Consider the following 24,361-nt stretch of genomic DNA (forward strand, 5'->3'; position numbering starts at 1 on the left):
GGCTGATCGGTGAAATACAGCCTTTCTCCTGTTGGGTTAGAAGGCTTTCCCCAAGACGAACGGTGTGACCACTGTCCTTCCAGAGTCACTGGGGCACCCTTCTTTCTTCGCCGCCTCTCCGGGGCGGCTTGGACCCATTGGGGTCTCCAGGCAGCATGAAAATTAGCTGTGGGGGTGCAAGCCCATGACCAGTCGCTACCACGTAGGACCGGAAGTCTTTGTAAGTTGAAGACTATTTCTTTCATTTTATATATTTTAATTAGTTCATCTATTTAACACTTTGCATAATTAAACAATGACTAAAAACCTTTCATATTGTACATAAATTATATTCAGAGAATATGCTGTCATTTAATAATCTGATATAAATTAGTTCTGAACATAGTAGAGATTATTTCTAAGTAAATATTCATAAGACCGGGCTCTATGATATTTACACAAATCTAAATCCAATTATAACCTATTAGGCTTATCTGTAGACAAGCTCAGTTGCTTGGCAAGGGCTTTTGTTTATTTGTTTATCCCTTGCATATTGCTCCTAAGTATCTTGCTCCTAATTACTCAGTTCTAGCTCTCTGTTTTGAGTAAGTGTTCTGGAGCAGCATAGTGGGAGACAAACATGCATAGACTAAGACTGCTATTATCTCTAATGGGAATGTGCATTAAAAATGCACATTCCCATTAGACCATCTTTCTTCTAGTGCACATGGAAGCAAATGCTTATTTATGAACAGTAAGGTATCATAGCATATGGCTGAATTTCATGCACTGAAACATCTAAGCTATTTATCATGCCATTGATGTTAGGCAATTTGCTTGGGAATTTTAAGCAAAAGGTTATTTGGCTCTTGTTTTTATATTTTTAGCAACAAGGTTATATTCCAGAGTAGATGAATACAACTGACTGTGCAGGGTAGAGCCTGCTATAGTATATGCTTCTGATTTCTTCCTTTGTTTTCCAAGACAAATAAACCAATGAAATTGAAGGAAGAAATATTCTATTCATTTCCTGATCTAAATTGCTGCATTGTGGACCCTCTTCAATCTCTCCCTTCACAATCTGGGTTGCGTTTTTCCTTAGATTCAGAATGGTTCCCATTGTATGGTATATTAAGCCCAAGAGCTCCAAATTCCTTGCCTCTAGCAAAAGGAACACGATGTAGAAAGATTTTTTTTGAGATCTTCTCTGTTTATTTCAGAAAATGCAGAACAAAAACTCTCACTAGGAGAAAGCATGGTACCCTCCTGGACTGCCTGAAGAATATCTCCTTAAGGTTCCAGTGCAGGGGTCTTCAAACGTGGCCCTTTTATGACTTGTGGACTTCAACTCCCAGAATTCCTCAGCCAGCATGCCTGGTTTACCTGATACATAGTGGCCGCAGTAGGGAACAGGACAGGATCAATCTACTGAATTAGGGGCAGCACCATAGCAATCACAAATTTGCCAAATTTCAGTCCCAGTTAGGTCTGAAAAAGAATATTTATCTAACATTTATTTTTAAAATCTCACTAGATAGGAAAGCAGAGTTTTGTTTCCTTTTTGAAGACTCTACCATAAACAGTAATAGCAATAGCACTTAGGTTTATATACCGCTCCATAGTGCTTTGCAGCACTTCTCTAAGCGATTTGCTATGTCAGCCTTTTGCTCTCAACAATCTGGGTCCTCATTTTACTGATCTTGGAAGGATGAAAGGCTGACTCAACCTTGAGCCCTGTGAGGATCAAAATCCAGGTAGAGAAGTAGCTTGCAATACTGCATTCCAACAACTATGTCACCACAACTTTGCTTTGCCAAAAATTAAATGTCAAAATCAATATGATTTGGAGGATGAATGTATTTTAAAATTCTATTTCTTGATGTGTATTTTTGATTTGTTCATAAAAATTAGTACAGCTTTTCTTAAACTCACAACCCCCCATTAAGATTTCAAGCTCTAATTTTTTATATATTTATCGATTTGTAATTCGCTAGAACTCCTGACAGTTTACAATATACAAAAAAAAGAATTAATATCTATAAATAACTAACAATCTCCTAGCCAAAACAAAGCAAAACCAGCAAAAGATGGAAACACAAATGATAACAGCTTAGTTCAGAAAAACTCTTTGGAAGAGCTGGATCTTCAACATCTTCCTAAATGAACATGCCAAAGGGAGCAGGTCTTGGGAACAGCATCTAGGAAACTGTTCCAGTTGTTGTCAGAGAAAAGTAGCTCCTTCCTGTTTCATACTCTTTCATGGAAGTAGGAGACAATCTGTAGTTTCTTTCAGATCATTTGAGGCAATCAGATTGATTCCAGATGAAGAATGTACTGTAGATATCTGAATCTGGAGATATCTAGGTTCCAAGCTACAGAAGACTCTATAAGACAAAACCATCATTTTGAATTACTCCTGGAAGCCTACTGAAAGATAGTGCAAGGCATGTAACCCGTATATAATATATTCTAGGTATATTATAGCTAAGGTATATATTCTAGGTATATTATAGCTAAGAAATTGTGCATTGTGAACCAGCTGCAGCTTCTGAATAGACTTCAAAGGCAGCCCTATGTAGAGTTTTTGCAAAGGTTCAGCCAGCCAATGATGAGGGGGTGAGTTACTGTGGCTATATTCTCCTGTTCCAGATAGGAACACAACTGGTGTTGAGCAAAAGGCCCTTGGTCAAGACCTCTGTTAATCAAATTAGCAGTAGATATGAGTTCAGGAGAATCTCTTGGACCTTTAGGGTGGTGTTTCCCTATCTATACATAATAACAAAAGAATGCAGAGTTAGTAAAACATGATTTGAGCCCCGGAAAAGAGGAGAATGACAAATTTAACCTAACTCCACTTTAATTTTCTAGGTTATTAGAAGGGAGAAGGGAGGAAAAATTCTGACAGGCTTCTAAGATTCTGTTACTGTAGTTTACATCACAAAATAGAATTTCAATATTTTTCAAGGAATTTATTTCCTGACCCAGCTTACATTTGGGGGCTGACAATATACTGCTGCCTTTTTATACACTGCATACTACATGCCACATAGGAAGTAAACCACATGGAAATCAATGAGACTTATGTCAAAGGGCATAAGTCCTTTATGTAGAACTCTATTATTCAGATGCAATCCTATCAGCTTTACCCAGGAATAGTTCTAATTAAAGATGATGTTTTTAAATAAAACCATATGATACCTCTTTCAGTATTGGAATATATAGAAGTAGGTATTCTTAACAAAGAGTTACTATTTGTTTAATCTGGAGGGGGGTTAGGGCTTTGAAGGGGAAAGAGTGTTTCAAGGAAAAATTGGTGACTTCTTAAAGCAGCTGAGTCTTTTGACAGGATTATGCACCTGTCCTTTACATCTGTTGCATTATCCCAAGAATTATACATTCGGTTTAAGGAGTTGGCAACGCATGCTACCTATATGCAAGAACAGACTTTTCCCACTTTGAATTGTATTGTATGGCTTTCTGTGTATTTGTCTGTTTTCTTTTGTCTGCTGAGAAATGTTTTAGTATTGAACACATCCATTGGTTAGTTTCTTATATGTTTCCCAACTCTGCTTTTATCTTTCCTTCAACTCCAACTGATGAGGTCCTATACAGTACTTTTGATTTTCACAAGAATTTTAAAGGAAAACATTTTCCTAATATTGAAGTAACTGGAGGATGATTTAAGAATAGGCCAGAAGGGGGAAAAAAGAATCCCCATGTATATAAATGAATTGTGGACCAGGTGACAATTACATTTATGGAATGTAGATCAACCTATACCAGTGGTTCTCAACCTTTCTAATGCTGCGACCCCGTAATACAGTTCCCCATGTTGTGGTGACCCCCAACCACTTATACATCACCGGGTGCCAGGGGCATGGCCAAAGAAAAGGGGGAAAATGGTGGACAGCCTTGTTTGGCGACCCCCATGAAATGGTCGTTCGACCCCAAATGGGGTCCCGACCCACAGGTTGAGAACCACTGACCTATACCCTTGAAGGGATTTTATTGTGCTTATGATTTTAGTATGTTTAAGTTTGACACCAACAGCTATTTTATATATAGTAACCATTTTATATTGATACTTGTAGTGTTATCATGTAATCATTGTTTTGTTTTTTTTGTAATTATTATTTTGTACCCAATTGCCTGAGCAGATGCTTTATGTATATTGGAAAAGTAAAAGTGTCATGTTAAACATACAGGAGATTGCTTACATGAAAAGAGCAAGGTAAGGGGAGGGGGAAAAGGAGTTACAGATGGAGCCTGGGTTGCTGTGTATGAGTCATCTTGGAATTGTTTTTTAGTGCTATCTTGCTCCTGGTACAAAGACCTGATCTTTTTATTCTGAAAAGGTATAAAAGGTGGAAGATATCTTTCCTGGTTATTGCCTTCATCTGTCTACCAGCCACAAAGAGAGATGGGGTCACCCAACTCTATTTTGATCAAAATAAAAGTTGTTTGCTTGCTGAAACCTCGGCTCAGGAGTTTCTTTTGGCTCTTTTAAATTCCTAAGTAACGCTGGAAAAATTGTGAGGTTACTAAGTGGATACACCCTTGTGAAATTTCTACTGATGATTGCATAACAGTTTCTAGAATTCATCATGGCATGGCCAGTGTAGAAAATTCTGGTCCACCTATCTGGAGAGTCACATGCTGGAGAAAATTTGTATAATGTAGATATTTGTTCAATGTATAACTGACTGCCTTATATAATTACATTCTAAGTTCTATGGATCTGCTGCAGAATAATAGTAATAAGGGTGCCAGTGTTGGTATGACAATTCTTAGATATTGCCATAACTTAGTGTTTATCTTGAAAAATTAAGAAAAATTGAAGTGCCTAGTACTTAAATGGGAGATTGCAAAAATATTGAAGTCTAGACACTAGGCTAGGAAATCTAAAGAGAGAAAAAAATCTAGAACACTTATTGTCAAGAAAACTTAATATGTCCATTAAGTTACTGGGAATTAAATTTAAGTCAGTAGGTATTACTCTTTATGTCTGCTCAGAAGTAAGTTTCCCTGAGTTTAATTAAACCTAGTTCTATGTAAGAATGTATAGCATTGATTTAAGTGTGGGTGTTACTCTATTTCAGATTACTGCTTGTATAAGCCTACTTATACAAGCAGTGGAACTTTAAACTGAATATATATTATAGGACTATATTTGGACAGCTTTAATTTATACCTCACATTCTCTCCCATTCCACATTACTATTTGTAATATGGTGAATAAAACATCTCACTTTCTGGAATGGAGTAATTAATTTTAAAATATTATTACTAATATTAACATTCACATCAAGTTCACATGTTTTTGAAGGCCGTGAGTCATTTACATGTTTAATTCAGTGTTGAAAAATATACCTAGATCCATCTGAAAAGCCAATAATAAGCAGGGAGAAAAAAAGAAATGCTAGTAAACATTTAAAAAGGCCACATTCATGTCTTGTGGAAAAGGACTTTATTTATAGAAGAATAAAATCTTGATATGGATTAATTTTAAAAAATGTATACCACTGAATCTTTCTTCATGGGTACATAAAAACTAGCAACTGAAAGAATCAGACATGGGATTGTACTATTAAAAAAGTATTTTGCTCTAGAAATACAAGAGATTCTTTTTAAGGAATAGCCATACTGTTCTGCACCATGTGATGTCCTGATAAGTGTGATCTTTCCAAAAAGGTGCCTTGTCAAAAGAACTGGCTTGCTGTAGTTTTCATTTTGCCAATGAGGAAAGAAAACCATCCCCAGTATTTGTTCTTATGTTAAAGAAGCCAGAACGGTTTTCTCTTTTTATACAGACAAGTGTTAGGCGAGACAACTAGAAGGAACTGCAGGCAATGCAAATGGCAAACAGCTTTTGACAACAAAGAATCCTGAGAATCACAAAATGCTGCCTAAAGCAAAATGTAGGAACTTTACAAAGAATAGCCAGCAGGCTTGTGCCTCTGAGTTGAAGAACAATAAGGAGTTAAGAGTCAGCAGCAGCTCTACCAGAAGCTTGATTTAAAGAGAGGAAAGAATTGATATCCTCTCTCTCCCCCTTCCTTTGCCTGGATGGTCTGGTCTCTCTGATAGATCACATGGGCTTTCTTATACTCAATTGCAAGAGCACCAGCAGCTGCTGCTTCTGATTTAGGAAACTACATCGCGGCTGTTTAAGTGTGTCAATGCCTTATAGTCCCCAGCTCCAATTTAAAACAGAAGGCTCCTACAATGTATCTCTGAATAAGCTGATTGGATCCTGGGATATCATCTTTTTCACCCCTATGCTCCAGGATCTAACTATGTCTATTTGTTGTTGCCTTTTTTTCAGGGATTATGGATCCTCAAAAAGAAAATCAGGTAGGAGAGCCTATTCTTTTTACACATAAATTACTTGTTTTTGAATGGGAAGTGGAATATATGCAAGCTTTTTTTTTAAAAAAAAAAAATGCTGTTTGAAATGCACTTACTGCAATGGGGAAAGGAGTTACTAAAATTTGTAGTTAAATAGATATTTCCTATTTCATATATAAATCTCCCTATTTCCATCTTATTGAACTGAGATTGTATAAAAGCATATTTTATTCTTAAGCAAATTCATCAAATAATTGCTTGATATTTCATTGTAAATCAGCATATGGTAGAATCTGTTTGAAAGCAAGATAATCTAATCTTCTCTCCCAAAGCTCATATATCCTGGCCCAACCCTATAAACTGAAGTAGTTTGCTGTGGATTTATTACTGAATCAGACAAGTTCACTAGTTACTATCAGATATGTTTTTCTGAGCAGAACTGGGCCAAGATATCCTTTGTGGAGGCAATGGGTTTTGAAGTAGTCACTAAAGCACTGCAGAAGATAATTAATAATATGCAATCAAATAATTTTTGGCAAACAAACCAAAACCACTCCCTAACTGTTTATCTTCTTATAGGGATAACCATAAGAATGGTTATTTGTTATTCTACTGTGAATATGTTGAAATATATTGATTGGAATAACATCCTACTCTGCTTTAAGGACTGAATTTGATTTGCTTGAGGAATCCATGGAGAAGCCAAGAATGTTTCATATATCTTTACATACTTTAGAAAACCAACATGATTGGAAGAAATAATTATGTACTTGTAAAAAGGATGAGAAGATAGCTAAGCAATTGAGTATTGCCGTTACAACCTTATAGAGAGTTTGACCTTCTTATAGGGAGTGATCATCCAACACTTGAGGAGGCCATATTGAATTATTGGGATTTATTTCTGAATAATATGCACAGTCCACTTGTAAATATAGTTATTTCTGACACCTCTGCCAAGATTATGTGTGAAGTAAACTCTCCTTTGGAATTTTCCTTCTAAATAGCTTCATGGCAGACAGCAAATTACAGATGCAGCTTAACATAGAAATGCAATCATAGAGAAATGTGTAGTAATAGATTTTCTCTCGTAGGCTGCATTCACACATGTATCTGAGTAATAATGTAATTTGGTTTTGAATTATGCTGGGTGCACTCACAAGAAAAGAGAAATCTAAACTGGAGATTACATATAAATTATTGCTTATATTTTGGGACCAGGGCTTGCTATAATTTATATACACGTCATATAACTCATAGTTTTGGTTACTTGCATTTAGTATGTTGGGACAACCCAGTTACCTATTTTCTGGAATTCATTTGATTTTCTCTTGAGCAGTGATCAACAATGCATAATTATGGGTGGTTTTGTCAGTGGGGAATGATTGTTTTCTGAGTTCTCTTAACCTCAAGGATGCTAGGAAATTGGCTTCCCCCAACCGCAGTGGAGCAAATAAATCAGCAATATAATCATAAGCTACTAACTAATGTTGAAAGCTATTTTTTATTATTTATTGCCCCTCCTATGCCATAGTGAAAGAAATGGGCATAGTAGAGAAATAGCTAGAGAAGCCCATTTGGGAGCCACTCTATCACTTTGTCTCAGAAAGAGGCAGAGAATGTAATCCTAAGAAACAGTTTGTACAATATGACTGCTTGAGGAAGCATTGTTTTAGTTTCTAAGACTCCAGGGACTGTTCTTTTTTCTAACTAATCTGATTAGATTTACATCTCAAGAGCAAAACATGCATCCTTAGGTCCAGTTAAGTATATCATTTGAATATGAAAGGGCAGTAAATCATTTTATCTGCTGTGTTTTTATAACTTTCAAGATTAATTCAATTATGGGTCAGTTAATCTAGTTTTCTACTTTGATTAGCCCACTCATACATGAGTCATAGAAGCTAACTTTACCTAACATACTAAGTTAAAATATGGGTTAAACCACACTATTTATAGTTCACCATGTAGTGTAAACCTAACTATTCAAATGGGATTTTTTATTTTCCTAGAAATCTTGAAGCAGCCATAAAGATGCTTATGCCAAGACCAAAAACAGTCCTTAACCCTGAAATGCATGGCATAAGGTGATTTATTCAGGACACAGTGACAAGAGCATCTTCATGAGAGATACAGTCTTGTGCTTCCTTTTTAAAAAAGTCTCCAAACACTCTGTGTCATATTCAGAATTCAACTACCACATGATGACTATCACCTAACTTTCTATAAAAACAAAGTCCATCCAAATTCTTTTTTTCCATGAGGGATCATATTATGGTTTTAATTGAATTGTATGAATTATGGTTTGTAGACTACATTTTATGTTTTAGTATGGTATATAAACATAGCAAATTATGACTTATCCAATAAGCTACGCTTAAGCCATAAAATGTGTTCATACAATATATTAAAGTTTGGCAATAACTATGGGACAATAGCTTGTATATTGGTGGCCAAAGACAAACAGATGACACAACAGACCGTAGTCAGCCATGTTTTGCTGGTTTTCCTACAATTTGCAGTGGATGGCTAGCCAACACTTAAAAAAAAGACATTGAGTTTTATTTTAGAAAAAAACAAATGGTGGTCTACAGAGCCAAATATATCATTGGGAGATGGAAATAGATGACATTTTAAAGCCACAACAGCCTATTTTTGGTAGCTTACTCTCTTATCTTTCCAGAAATGGAAAAGGAGAACTAACTATAAGTTAATAATCTGTCTTGTCCAAATTCAATTTAAGATTTAAACAAAAACCTTAGCATTATAAACTAATGTTTCAAACTAGTTAATGTTCCTTTCTTACTGGTGAAGAAACCCTAAGTGAAACAATTCAGAGGTTCTGATGCAGATCTACTTCTTGTAAAGTATTGTCTGACATCACACATTGTGATTTATCATTTGTTTTAGCCATTTTCAAAAATTCTAGCCAATGGGACTCAATTGCAAGTCACCAGGGTAGATAAAGTTATTGGGAGTTTTCATGGATGATCCAGCAATAGGAAATTGATATAATAGAGTTTAATGTAATATTTTCATATGATGTTTTACATATTTTTATTTTATTTTTAAATAAAATAAGAGCTGCTATGTAATTTTTGGGTCATAGTGATGAAAGAAGATGAATGTTTTCAGGTACAACAGACTATCTCTCTTTCATTGTATAGCTATGTTGAAATTCACATTGAGAAGCATTCAAAATTGCCAAATTCTTCATTTTTTAAAAAATATTTTATTTTTTATTTTTCCAAACTCTCCCCCATATATATACCGTGATATTTATCAGATGTTAACATACATTCTTTTTACATTCATATATAAGATACTTTTAATAAAATGAAATAAATACATACACATGACTTTTGGTGTTGCTCGCCCATTTCCCCTTTCACTGTATCCACACTCCTTCTTCTCTACCTTCTTTCTCCCTTTCTTCTCTTCCCTACTTCCCTCTTCTTCCTCTCCTCTTCCTTCACCATTCTCCTCCCCTTTTTCCCCACTTCTCCTATTCTCCTCCAACCTTCCTACTTCCTTCTCCCCTTCTTCACTCTTTTCTCTCTCCTCTCCTTTCTTCCCTCTCATCCCTCTTCAGATACAATCCAGGGGTAATGTCTGAGCAACTCCTCTCTCCAAATTTCCCTATCTGTATTATATACAATAAGATTAATTTTCTCTTACATTAATACTTCTGTTTATCTAACCTTCTCGGTATATACTTCTATAAATATTTATACAACATCCAGTTATTCAATACTGTGTCGCCTGGGTCTCCCTCCTTATCTGTTCCTTCTTCTTCCATCTAAATTGGTGTTAACTGTCTTTTAACCGTATTCTCTTTTCAGCCAATCATAAAAAGTTCCCCAGATTTCATAGTAGTCTGATTCTGTCTTATCTTTAATTGTCATTGTTAGTCTATTCATTTTTGCACATTCCAGTATTTTCTCAATCACCTCTCCCTCGGGGGGGGGGGGGTTCAGTGCTTTCCAGTTTTGTGCAAACACAATCCTGGCTGCCGTAATTATATGAATAATTAAATATGTTTTCTCTTTATTGTATTTCCCTGGTAGAATACCCAACAGGAATATTTCTGGTCTTAGTTCTATACGTTGTTGTATCATCTTTTCTATCCATGTTCTAATTATATTCTAATAAGTTTTAGCTTCTACACACGTCCACTACATATGGTAGAAGGAACCTGATATCTGATGACATTTCCAACATTTCATACACCTGTCCTTAAACATTTTAGCTAATCTTTCTGGAGACGTGCCATCTGTAAAACATTTTGTACATATTTTCTTTATACGCAGTCACCATTGTCAATTTATAGTTTCTTTCCCATAGTTGCTGCCATCTATCTAATTCAATTGTGTATCCAAAATTCCTTGTCCATTTTATCATTGTCTCTTTCACTTGTTCCTTCTCTAACTCCATATGTAGTAGATAACTGTACATTTTTTAATCCATTTTTCTTCCGTTCCTGTGAGTATTTCATCTAACTCTGTTGTCCCCAAATTTACACCATATATTTTAACATCTTTTTCATATCTAGATTGTATTTGCGTTCTCATGTACCAATCCATCTTTATTCCTTGTTCCTCTAATTGTTATTTGGTTTTCAACTCCCCCATATCTGTTAGTAAGTCTTTATATCTTATAATGTTTCCCATGTTAAACATATTGGGGTGTATTAGCGCCTCCCTAGTTGAGAGCCAATTTGGAATCTTCAAATAATGCTTTCTCTTTACTTTCTCCCAGACCACAAATAAAGAATTCCTTATATGGTGTCTCTGGAAATAGCTATGTATTCTGTTTTTTCCATACCGTATGAAAGCATGCCATCCCAACTGTAAATTATGTCCCTCTAATGTCAATAATCTTGTATTCCTCAATAAGATCCATTCTCTCATCCATGATAATGCTGCAGCCTGATAGCACAATTCCCAATTAGGTAGACCAAACCCACCTCTCAATCTTATATCTGTAACATTTTTAGATTAATCCTTGCCTTTTTTTCCCTGCCAAATATATTTCAAGATTATTTTATTAAGCCCCTCAAAATATTTCTTATCTAATCTTATTGGTATTGTTGAAAACAAAAACAATAATCGTGGTAATATATTCATTTTGATTATCGCAATCCTTCCCATTAATGATAGTTGTACATTTTTCCATTTATCCAAATCTACTTCAATTTGTCTTTTCAATTTATGATAATTATCCTCTTTAATTGTGCATCTTGCTGTCAGGTAGATCCCTAAATATTTTACCTTCTTTACAATCTGTATATCTAATTTTCCCACCAGTTCTTTTTTTGTTTTTCAGTAATATTTTTCACTAACATTTTGGTTTTATCTTTATTAATTTTCAACCCAGCTACCTCACCATATTTTTCTATTTGTTCTATTAATACAGGTCCTGTCTCTAATGGTTCCTAATAAATACTAAATCGACTGTGAATGCTTGTAGCTTATATTCTTCCCTCTTAATTTTCATCCCTTTTATGTCATTATTCTGTCTTATACATCTATTTAATACTTCTAATGTCAGAACAAAAAACAGTGGAGATAGGGGACAGCCCTGTCTTGTTCCCTTCATAATGTTGATCTTCTCAGTCATATCTCCATTTATCATTACTTTGGCTGATTGCTTATTATAAATTATTCTGATTACATTTATAAATTTCTCCCACAATCCATAGTCTGTAATTGGCTTATCATGAATTGTCAGTTCACATTGTCGAATGCCTTCTGTGCGTCCAGGAACACCAATGCCATATGTTTCAGATTTATTTACAAATATACAAAATATAGCCATAGAAACAAGCACATGGGCGGATCACAACCCAGTTACAATCATATGGAAAGGACAAAAAAAGAGAACAAGATGGACATTAAACCAAACTATACTGAATGAAAAGGATTTTCAGCAATATATGAAAAAAGAGGTACTTTTCTTCTTTAAGGAAAACAAAAAAGAAGATACGTCACTTCAAAATGTTTTGGATATGGCGAAAGCATACCTGAGAGGACTTGCTATGACTTATTTGGGGAAAAAGAACAAACAGAAAAGACAAAATAAGAGAAAATTGGAGGAAGAATATAAGACACTTGAGAAAGAATTATAGAATTATAGAAAGATAGTGTCAACACTGCAAATATTCTATATTCTTGCTTTTGACAATATGTAGAATTGTCTGCTAATTATGGGGTTAGAAAGGGGCAGAAAGGGGGTTGGGGGTAAAGCCTGGGAAAGAAAGAGGAAGAAAACATTTGACCTTCACACTAATTGGATAATGTGAGATATGATGGCTAATTTAGGGAGGGAACATGCTGATAATTTAACTGCTCAGAGGAAGAGAACTTAGATCCTAGCATCCCTCTGTTGTGCGTGTGCCGACATTTTGTAACAATAAAAGACTTTTAGGAAAATAAGTGCCTGGAAGTTCTTTGGAATGTTTCATTAGCCGGAACCACAACATCATGCTAGGATCTAAGTTCTTTTATAAAAGACAAAAAGATTAAAAATGTAATGGAACTGAACAAACATAAAATGAACTTACTAGAAAATGAAGAAGTGGCAATGAAAATAAAGGCAGCTAAGCAAACCTTTTTTGAGGATGCAAACAAACCAGGGAGATGGTTGACATATAAAATTAAAAAGGAGAAAGAGACGAGATAGATTAAACAATTGGAAGATGCTAAGGGGATTTTACAACATCGAAATGAAGAAAAGAAAAAAATAATCTGGGAATATTATGAGAACTTATACAAGCAACAAACAGTTTCAGATGATAGGATAAAACATTTTTTGGAAGAAACAGAGATACCTAAAATGCCGGAGAAATTTAAAAAGCTATTAGAAGGGGAAATAACAGTGATGGAATTAATAGAAGCAATCAACAGACAAAAAAATGGTAAAACACCAGGACCGGATGGACTACCAGCAGAGCTATATAAGACATTGCAGGAAGTACTAGGTAATGTAATGTTGGAACTTTATAATGAACTTCTTTCTGAAGCTAAGATACCAGATTCGTGGTCCGAAGCTCTTATTACTCTCATACCAAAGGAAGAAATGGAAACACAGAAAATAAAGAACTACTGAATGTGGACTACAAAATATTTGCATCAATAATGGCAGAAAGACTTAAAAAGTTTTTAAATGAATTTATACAATCAGATCAAAATGGCTTCTTACCCAAAAGACAGATTAGAGACAATATGCAAATTATATTGAACACACTAGAATATTATTAAACACACCCTGAGAAACAAATTCTTCATTATCTGTGTTGTGAAACCCAAAAAGACTTCTTTATAGTGGCATATCATCTGCAGATTAGGAATTTGATAGTGCCTAGGACAATCTATAAAAACAGGTTTTAGTAAACCTGAGTGTTGAGTAACATCTTTTAGTGTATCTGCCACTTAAACCTCTTAAATTGGGGACAGAAGAAATCCTTCTTGAGATCAATTTCATCTTTTAAAAATGTATTCCTATTGAGCAATGCTTTTTTAAACTGTTTTTGTCTCTTATGCCTTCCCTCTCCTCTATACATAGAAGGAAATAGATGGATAAATGGATACACATAGATAACAGGCAAATAATGATATCAGTAGTTTGATCCACATATGGCTGCCATCATATCACTTGAAAACCTATTCGCACGCATGTGTACTCACACACGTTTGGAGAAAAAAAAAGTTAAATGTGATCCTTACCAACAAAAAGTTACCTGCTTCTGCTGTGGTCTAGGCCAGTGGTGGCGAACCTATGGCATGGGTGCCAGAGGTGGCACTCAGAGCCCTCTCTGTGGGCAGGCGCACCATCGCCCCAGTCCTAGGCCTTCAGCTGGGTTTTATAAAACCTTTTCGCTTTAGGCCTCCACCACCATGTGCAAAAAAAAAAAAAAGTTCAATCAGTCAATTTCAACTTCTTGCAGGAAAAAAAAAGATCTTGCAAAGTTGGAATTGATTGATTGAACTTTTTAGTCCTACCCAGTCTGCCGTTATCACCGTAGCCATGCCCACCCAGTGGGCCACACCCACCCACCGGCACTCGATGCATAAGTGGATTTTGGGTTGCAGTTTGGACACTCGGTCTCTTAAAGGTTCACCATCACTGGTCTAGGCAGTAAAATAGTTGGTATTTCTCTTTCTCATATACATCTACATATGTACATACATACACAAACGTGTGTGCATATTTATTTTATTTATTTACTTACTATTTTGAGCAGGAAAGTGATGGTATGTGAAAAAAGATCCAGCTGAAAACATCCTTCACTTATAGTTTCTTCAAATGTTCTGTCAGCTCTTGAAAAGAAAACAAAACACAACTTAAGATGAATAATATGAAGTTGCTTCTCTTCATTGCATACTAGATCAGGAGGAGGATATGTATCAAACATATATATTTTATACATATGGATGGATGGATGGATGGATGGATGGACGGAGTGGGTTATTTTTATAGCTTAGAGTTTTTGGGAAAGCTTCTGTTCACAAGTGGGAATGACTGCTTATGAACTCTAACCTGGCCAGTAAGTTGTAAAATGCCATCTAACTATAACTACTTCAAATATTCATAAGAAATTCTTTAGACTTTGTCTGAATGTAGTATCTCTGTGCTATATTAAAGCAGCCTATCACATTTCAGGCTACCACAGGCCCTGAAATATGCTGCTGCTTCAAGGAATTAACTTATAAAATATAATTCAATCCATAAAGTAGCCATATTTTTTTTTCAGACCAATGTGAAAGCCTGAAAAAAAAAAAAACAGACTGATTTAATGAGCCCAGAGAAGTGAATTAGCTCCTGAAAGTTCTGAAGTTTTGCTTCTGAACCATTTTTGAAGCACTGGCAACCCTGTAGGTAGTCCTTGGCTTACAACCATAATTGAGCCCAGAATTTGGGTTGTAAGTCATGCTGATCATTAAGCAGGTCTTCACATGATTTATGCCCAATTTTATTATCTTTTTATACAACCGACATTAAGTGAACATGGCAGTTGTTAAGTGAACCCATTGTTTGCATTGAGTGTCTTTTTGCTGGAGACCAGAAATAAATGCTGGCTTCTGGCAAGAATATAGTCACATGACCATGGCAAATGACCATATTTGGGACAGTTGTGAGTGCCCCAAATGCAATAACATGTCCGGGGGGGGGGGCAGTCATCAGAACTTTGAACCCCAGTCATAAGTAGCCCTGGGAAGTTTGTTTTAAATTTGAATGATTGCTATGCAACCAGACATAAGTCAAGGACTTATCTGTACTATGTAGGTTAGGAGCCTCCTGGATGATATGATTGCTCAGAAAGACTAAGTTAGGACTATACTTTGAATCTGTACTCATGCCTTGCATTGTATGGCTGAATCAGTTGCTGCTTCCTAGAATATGGTGGGGGGATTGTTTCTAGATAAAGTGAATAGTAGTCATGTAAATTGAAACCACTGCAGTCAACAAAAGAAAAATCCAGAATAAAGCACCAGAACAAATTACAAGAAATAAAACAATTGTAATCTTTTTGCTTTGTGCGCTTTTCTGAGAAATCTCAGCTTTATTTGAAATGACTGCAGCATGCTGGAAGGCAGGCTTAAGGGTGGATTGTGAGAAGGTATGTGCTTTCTACAAAGATTTGGCAACTGAAATTCTTTTTGGCAGTCTTCTCTTCTGAAATATTTTCCTTTCTATGTGCTTTTTCTCCGATCTGGCTTGCATCATTTTAAAATCTTAATTTATTTTTATGCACTGTCAGTGTATGATATGATTTTTGCAAAGTTCATACCTCACTGATAATTCTGGTAATGCCAATACTTCACAATACTGTTGTGAACTGTTCATATCCTGCTGAAGTTTTTCTTTGCCAGGACCTTCTAATTTCACTAGTGAAGTTTGGACAAATGCTCCATAGTTTGCAAGCAGTTTAATAATAGTTTTAAGACAGACTACTTCATCTTATTCCAAGGAGGAGTGTATTAACTCTGAAATGCAATAGTAGATATTAATGTTGACTAAATATGGTAATATTCCTTTGAGAACTCCCCAGTAGATCTTTCTGAATAGTGATTGATGCAATTTTCTTGTGGGCTTTTAAAAAGGTAGGATATACAATTGAAACAAAGGAGAAGCAGAGTACTTGCAAACTATATTTCATCAGTCTTTCTCACTGAAAACTTTAAAAACTGTCCTTTTTCAAATCTGGTCTCAATTAAAGTGTTAGATTTCGATCTTCCAACTGAAAATGGAAAAAGGGGAGTACATAGTTTTATAATTATGGGTAGTTTTCTTCACATTTTTATTCCATCCAGTGTAAATATATTCAATAAACTTTACACAGAAAGGATAAGTTAATTAACAGAATTGTCAGCAACAATCTTTGTTCAATAGTTTAATAATTGTAAATTATTTTAGTGGAGAATGAAAATATAGCAAAGTAGATTTCTTAGGGAGTGAATTCTATAAATGGAGGACCATCATTGAAAATTTTCTCCAAAATCTGTTTTACAGCAGATTAGTGTAGAAACAGAGTTTGGAATATCAGTGCTTTGCTTTGTGCTGAGAAATAGATTACTAACCAGTGAAGATCTTTGGAAAATGAATGAGATACATTTCTATTTTTTTTATTCTAACTACCAAAAAGCATTTTATTGGACTAAGTGAAATGTCTATCAGAAATAAAATGTTACTGAATTTTCCCTTTCTTTTAATGCTGCTTAGCTAATTATATATTTATTTTGTGTGCCTTATGAACTGCTCTAATCAAAAATGACTCTGGCCTGCATACTATTCCCTCTCTTACATAGTTTAAAACACAATAAATCAAGTTTAATGAAGAGAAGGACTAGGAGTGACATGATAGCAGTGTTCCAATATCTCAGGGGTTGCCACAAAGAAGAAGGAGTCAAGCTATTCTCCAAAGTACCTGAGGGCAGGACAAGAAGCAATAGATGAAAGGAAAGAAGCAACCTAGAACTACGAAGAAATACCTGACAGAACAATTAATCAATGGAACAACTTGTTCCAGAAATTGTGAATGTTCTAATTCTGGAAAATTTTAAGAGATTGGACAGCCATTTGTCTGAAATAGTATAGAGTTTCCTGCCTGAGCAGGGGGTTGGATCAGAAGACTTCCAAACTCCCTTTCAACTGTGTTGTTCTAAGTCAGGGGTGTCAAACTGCCAGCCCGCAGGCCAGTTGCATCATATGGAGGCCACACCCACCCCAGCTCCAGCAATGCAAAAAAAATTGTGAGTTTGACGCAGCGAGTTTGACACCCATGTTCTAAGTCATAAAATCACAATAGAAGAACCCAGGAATAGTTGCAGTCTGCTCTTTCCTCTTTAGTAATAACAATTGCTTTACATCAGAATTCTATTTCACCACGGTCTGAAGAATTATGATCTTCAAGCTATACTAATCCTGGATATATTGAGTCTATTTTGACTTTAATGAGAAATCTAAGGTGTGAGGAATGGAACCTGTTATGTCCTGAGCCTTTGCAAACGGCTCGGGCGTTTGCAGGCAGTCCCGGGCAGGTGCAAAGCTGCCCGGGACCAGACAGGCTGTCGCCAGCGCCGTGCGCATGCGCGGGTGCTGGCGCGGGAAAAGTAACCCATTTACCCGGGAGTTGCCTATATAAGAGGCTGCGAGGCGTTTGGGCGAGGCTGAAGCCATCTTCCTGTAAGCTGAACGCTGAATAAAAGAAACTGAGAACTCCAGCTGCTTCTCGTGTCTGTTTCCCGCCACGGACTCAACACTGGCGACGAAGGTGGGATGCCTTGCACTACCTGGAAAGGAAGAAGTGTAAGCTTACCCAAGGAGTCCTGAGCGGCGGAAGAGGAACGGCGTCGACTCGGCAGCTGCCCGCCAATCCGGTGCGCATTCGGGGGTAGGCTGGCTGATAGACCCGTCTCCTGAAGATCCAAAGATGGCGAAAATCGGAAGGCTTTCAGAATTCGACGTCTCACATCCAGAGCGGTGGGAGTCCTACGTATCCAGAATGGAGAACTACTTCAAGGCAAACCAAGTGAGGGAAGATAGCTTGAAGGCTGCCACCCTGCTTTGCGTTTGCGGCCAAGACGCCTTCGAAATCGCAGAAAACCTTGCAGCACCTGATCCAGTAGAGTCTGTAAGCTACACAGACCTGAAGAAGCTGCTGAAGGAGCACTTCCACCCCAAGGTGTCCGTCATCTCATGGCGCCACACCTTCGAACAAAGGGATCAACGGTCCGGTGAGTCAGCCAAGGAATACATCGCCGCGTTACGGAAGGCCGCCAAGCCCTGCGAGTTCAAGGACCTTGAGGAACGACTGAGGGACCGATTCGTGTGCGGGTTAAGGCATCGCGAGCCACAACAGAGACTTTTCGCAAAGGAAGAATTATCCTTCCAAGACGCCTTAAGGGAAGTCACCGCAGAAGAAGAAGCAGGCGGCGCCGTCAAAAACATGCGGCCGATCAGAAACAGTGCAGAGGGTGCGTCCGTGCACCAGGAAGACGTCCGACGAAACTCCGAGGAGGATCCGGACGAGGAAGTCGACCGTCTACACCCCGCGAAGGAAGAGAACCAGAAGGGAAGCTCTTCGGCTCCGCTCAAGTGCATCGGCTGTGGAGGTCGCCACAGGAGAACCGACTGCAAGTTCCGCTCCGCTACCTGCCGGGCATGCGGTAAACAAGGGCACATTGCAGCTGTGTGCCTGGGCCGACGAAAGGCACAACCCCAAGAAGAACGCCTGAAGGGTACCAGATTCCCCAGCCAGAATAGGGTAGGTTTTTGCGCTTCGCGAAGAAGCATCTGTAGAACAGGCACACACAAGCCCATGAAGAAAAAGCTGTCACTCAACGTGAAGCTACAAGGGGTTCCATTATCTATGGAACTAGACACAGGGTCTGCCCTGTCCATCATTTCATTGCATACATTTAGGAAGATTTGTTCCAGAAGTGGGTCTAAGGCCAAGTTAAGGCCTTCTGATATTGTATTAACAGATTTTCAGAACTCAAGAGTGTGTGTTAAGGGGGAGGCCACCCTTAACGTGCAATACAAGAGTTTTGAAGGTCCACTAGACTTATTAGTAGTAGGGGGTGAACGAACGAGTCTCATAGGACTCGATTGGTTTGAGGCCCTGGGGATACACGTCACAGGACTCAACAGCTTACAAACACTCGACCTACAGGAAGTCTGCAAAGAATTTGCAGATGTTTTCAGCCCCCAGCTGGGCACATTCAAAGGACCACCTGTGTCCTTAAAGCTAGACCCCACTGTCACTCCCATTAGGATTAAAGCAAGAAGGGTCCCTTTTGCTTTAAAAAGTAAGATTGACACTGAACTAGACAAACTAATCCAACAGGGAATCCTAGAACCTGTTGATTCCAGCCCGTGGGAGACCCCCATTGTCACGCCTCTAAAGGCAAATGGGGACATTCGCATTTGTGCTGATTACAAATGCACACTCAATAAGGCATTGCAGCAACATGCCTATCCTGTTCCTGTGGTCAGTCACATCCTGGCCTCTCTCAAGGGGGGGCGTGTTTTTGCAAAGCTTGACCTAGCTCAAGCATATCAACAGCTGCCTGTTGATGATGATGCTGCCATAGCTCAGACCATTGTGACCCACAGGGGAGCCTTTAAAGTAAAAAGGCTACAGTTTGGAGTAAATGTCGCTCCTGGGATTTTCCAAAGCGTAATGGAAAACACACTACGAGGTATACCAGGGGTCTGCCCCTACTTTGACGATGTCTTGATTGCAGGAGACTCCACACACATTCTAGCTGAAAGGCTTAGGGCTGTCCTGTTAAGATTCAGGAAATCAGGCCTCAAGCTCAGAAAAGACAAATGCCAGATTGGGGTGCCTTCTACTGAATTTCTGGGATTCAAAATTGATGCTGCTGGGATTCATCCTGCTGAATCCAAACTAACTGCTATTTTAGAAGCACCCAGGCCAAAGTCTAAGGCCGAACTTCAGGCCTTCCTAGGCCTCCTGAATTTCTACAATTCTTTTCTTCCACATAAAGCTAGTGTAGCTGAGCCTCTTCACAGGCTACTAGACAAACAAGCTGTGTGGCTGTGGTCACAAGCACATGAGGCTTGCTTTAAAGAAGTCAAGGCCTTGCTCACTTCTAACAGTGTTCTTGCACATTTCAACGAGTCTCTCCCTGTGTGCATCGCTTGTGATGCATCCCCCTACGGGGTTGGAGCTGTCCTGAGTCACCTCAGGTCTGATGGAACTCAGGTTCCTATTGCATACTACTCCAGAACACTGTCTTCTGCCGAGCGCAACTACGCTCAGATAGACAGGGAGGCTCTGGCTGTTGTTGCTGGAATTAAAAAATTCCACGATTTTCTATATGGCAGGCATTTCACGGTCTTCACTGACCATAAGCCTCTGCTGGGACTGTTTACCACACGTAAGCAGACTCCCCACATCATTTCCCCTAGAATGCTTAGGTGGTCTATTTTCTTGTCTGCATATGATTTTTCATTACTCCACAAGCCTGGGAAAGAAATGGGCCATGCTGATGGCCTCAGTAGATTGCCTCTGCCAGTAGTAGAAGCTGACCCCGCGCCAGCTGTCAACATTCTATCAATCCAAGCCTTGCCCGAGCTCCCTCTTAGTGCCAGGGATGTTACCGCTGAAACAGGTACAGATCACACACTTTCACGTGTCCGCTCCTGGGTCCTGTCCGGGTGGCCTGAGCACTGCCCTAGTCCTGAGTTTCAGAGTTTCTGGTCCAAAAGGAACGAACTGTCCCTTTCTCAGGGTTGTCTGCTTTGGGGAAACAGAGTTGTCATTCCCACCTCAATGAGGACTAGGGTCTTAGAATCCCTCCACGAGGGTCATCCTGGCATTGTTCGTATGAAGGCTCTTGCACGAAGCCACTTGTGGTGGCCTGGTTTAGATAAAGATATTGAGGCTAAGGTACACGCATGCCACCTGTGCCAACGATCTCGCCCAGAGATGCCCCAAGCTCCTGTGCATAGATGGGAGGAAACACAGTCCCCATGGTCTAGGGTGCACATTGACTACGCTGGGCCCTTTCAGGGCCAGTTCTTCTTGGTCCTTGTTGACAGCCATTCAAAATGGCTTGAGGTTGTGCCTGTCTCATCCACCACCACTGCAAAGACTATTCAGGTACTGAGGGGGATTTTTGCTGCACACGGGCTGCCAGATGTCATTGTGTCCGACAACGGCCCTCAATTCACCTCCTCCGAATTCCAAGCTTTCTTACAGGCAAACCTGATTCGTCATGCCACATCTGCACCTTTTCACCCGTCCACCAACGGTATGGCTGAACGTATGGTGCGCATCGCAAAGGACGCCTTGAAGAGACTCACCTACGGGGACTGGCATCACAGGTTGGCTGACTTTCTCCTTTCTTATCGCACCACACCGTCCACTTCTACAGGGAGAAGTCCAGCTGAACTTCGTTGGGGGCGCCAACTTACTACTAGACTTGACCGGTTGCATCCGGACAGACTGCCTTCATCTACCTCACATCCTAGGGCACCTAGACAACTACTTGTGGGTGCCCCGGTTTGGGCTCGCAATTACGGGCCTGGTCATACATGGGTCCCCGCTTCTGTGTCCAGGATCACAGGTCCTCTCTCCTACGAGGTTGCCCTGGACAACGGTCGTGTCCTGCGTCGGCACATCGACCAACTTCGCTCTAGGCGAGACTTTTCTGCTGAGACTCCTGGGTCTTTTCCAGGGGGGGAGGGGGACCCTTTGGAGCAAAGGGAAGGGCAAGAGCTACTGCCCATCTCCACTGAGGGAGCCACAAACGGCTCGTCCCAAGGTTCTGCAATTGCTCCGAAAAGATAGTCATGGAGCTTACCCACACAACAGGCACTCACGCCTACTCCAGCCAGGGAGTCACCCCGGGGGCATACTCACTTTCCACACACATCACACAGCACTCCAGCAACGGAGGATACCCGGGGGCATCCCAACAAATCATTCCCCGCAAGAGAGCTGGCACACAATTCCCAAGGTTGGCCTGACCTTACCCCAAATCATACAGGGGGTCAAACATACACAGAGTTAGTCGAGGAACCAAGTCCCGACTACAACAACCCTAGCACAAATCAGGGAACACCTGAGTTTTGGGAAAGTACAGAAACCCACACGAGCCCGAACACAGAAGGGGGTTCAGGGAATGGACAGCCTCCTGACAGGTCTTGGACTGACCTAGGAGGTTCTACAGAGACGCCCAGCAGCGGCTATCACTTCAAGGGGCCTGAGGGTCTACAGCTAGGTAGGTCAACCAGGTCACAAAGCAACAGAAGCCCTGGCCTGACGAGCCCGGTGGGCAAGCAAGCAGGCCAGGCATCGGGGCACAGTCCTTGGAAGACACCAGGGCACAATAGAGAGAACAGGCTCACGCCTCCCTCCAGTCAGGGGACTTATGCCAGTAATCCAGAGCTAAGAAGGTCACAGAGAGCAAAGAAATCTCCCAAGTACCTAGAAGACTACATAACATTGCTGGCAAAGCAAAAGCCAGTAAACAGTGGGAACATTGGGGAGCAAAATGTCGTATAAAATAAATGTTGTATGTTGGTAGTAGTTTTAGCCCGGGGGAAAGGGGTGTTATGTCCCGAGCCTTTGCAAACGGCTCGGGCGTTTGCAGGCAGTCCCAGGCAGGTGCAAAGCTGCCCGGGACCAGACAAGCTGTCGCCAGCGCCGTGCGCATGCGCGGGTGCTGGCGCGGGAAAAGTAACCCATTTACCCGGGAGTTGCCTAAATAAGAGGCTGCGAGGCGTTTGGGCGAGGCTGAAGCCATCTTCCTGTAAGCTGAACGCTGAATAAATGAAACTGAGAACTCCAGCTGCTTCTCGTGTCTGTTTTCCCGCCACGGACTCAACAGAACCGGCATACTCTTTTTGGAGTATTCCATGTTCTAACATATATACATATAAGGGAGTCACTTCATTTTAATCCATACAATCCATTTTGCTTTGTGTTCAATGGAGAGTTTTGCTTGGCCATCCCAAGCTATGTCTTTCCCTCACCCTCTGTAAAGTAGTCACAAAGAAATATAAACAAAAAGCTACAAGTGAGGTCTGTGTGGTTGGTTGTCAGCCAGACATGGATGGACATGCTCTCAGATCAAAAAAGGGAACATTGTATTTCCTATCAAGAAGTTTGCTTGCTAAGTTTGCTTATATGCTACTCAGATCCAAAGGTTTGGGGCAGTTAGCAAATTCTCTCCACCAGGTTAGAAAGTTCAACATTTACCTCTATGGTCAACACATACTATGTTCTCTCTCTTCGGGAAGCTTCAGCTGCTTTCCTTATCAGAGTGGTGGGAATGAATTTCAGGTGCTTCTCTCTCAGAGCAGAGGAAAAACTGCTGGTCCTGGTCCTGCAAGTCACTTCTTTTCCAGACCACCAAAAAATATAAACTCAGCTAATTGTGGTTTATTCAGCAAGTCATCTTAAAAACATGTCAAAAACATGCTTAGACACTGAGCATCATGCTAGTGCACACAGATGTAGAACTAATAGTATAATATTATACTGGGTCTGAGTAGGTTTTAATTACCTTTATTTGGCCACTCAACTCATATTTATGACTCTGAATGGCTAATAATAAGAACAGGAAAAGCATATATAAGAAAATGATTTTCACGGTAGCTGTGAGAAATTACACAACATTGGTCAGCACAACCAGGAACTAGGCTCTTGACTAGAAGTGGGAATGCTAATGCTCAAGGCAGACAAGTCAACTGCCTCTTATGTTCAATAGATCTACTATGGATACAACTATGTATAGAGTCTCTACAAATGATTTGCTAGATTATGTGTTATAAACAAAATGCTTACGAATTGTGAATTATAATACTGCATAATTAAAACTTTGTGAAGATTACATGAATCTCATGTGTGGCTGAAGTAAGGGGAAAGGATCAGATTTCTTAAGAAGAACATTGCAGAACCTTTGGCTGGATCCATCACCAGTCCTAATTGGCTATACATGGAGTCAATATGTGGAAGAATTACTTCAATAGATGAATTTACTCACTTCACGATATTTATTGA

At 39.3% G+C, this 24,361-nt stretch overlaps 1 protein-coding gene across 9 annotated transcripts in view; it reads left to right on the forward strand.

The window, feature by feature from the left end:
• The window catches only part of SH3PXD2A (SH3 and PX domains 2A), a 276,364-nt gene that overhangs the window by 140,678 nt on the left and 111,325 nt on the right, over nt 1–24,361 (forward strand). For all 9 annotated transcript variants that reach the window (XM_039361669.1, XM_039361666.1, XM_039361667.1 and 6 more), the window contains one exon: nt 6,305–6,333. In XM_039361669.1, coding sequence (XP_039217603.1) covers nt 6,305–6,333 — 29 coding nt within the window. The remainder of the gene's footprint in view (nt 1–6,304; nt 6,334–24,361) is intronic.

The sequence above is a fragment of the Crotalus tigris genome, unplaced genomic scaffold (genome assembly GCF_016545835.1).
Source record: "Crotalus tigris isolate CLP2741 ecotype Arizona unplaced genomic scaffold, ASM1654583v1 scf7180000019328.220996217465:2438092, whole genome shotgun sequence".
NCBI lineage: Eukaryota > Metazoa > Chordata > Lepidosauria > Squamata > Viperidae > Crotalus > Crotalus tigris.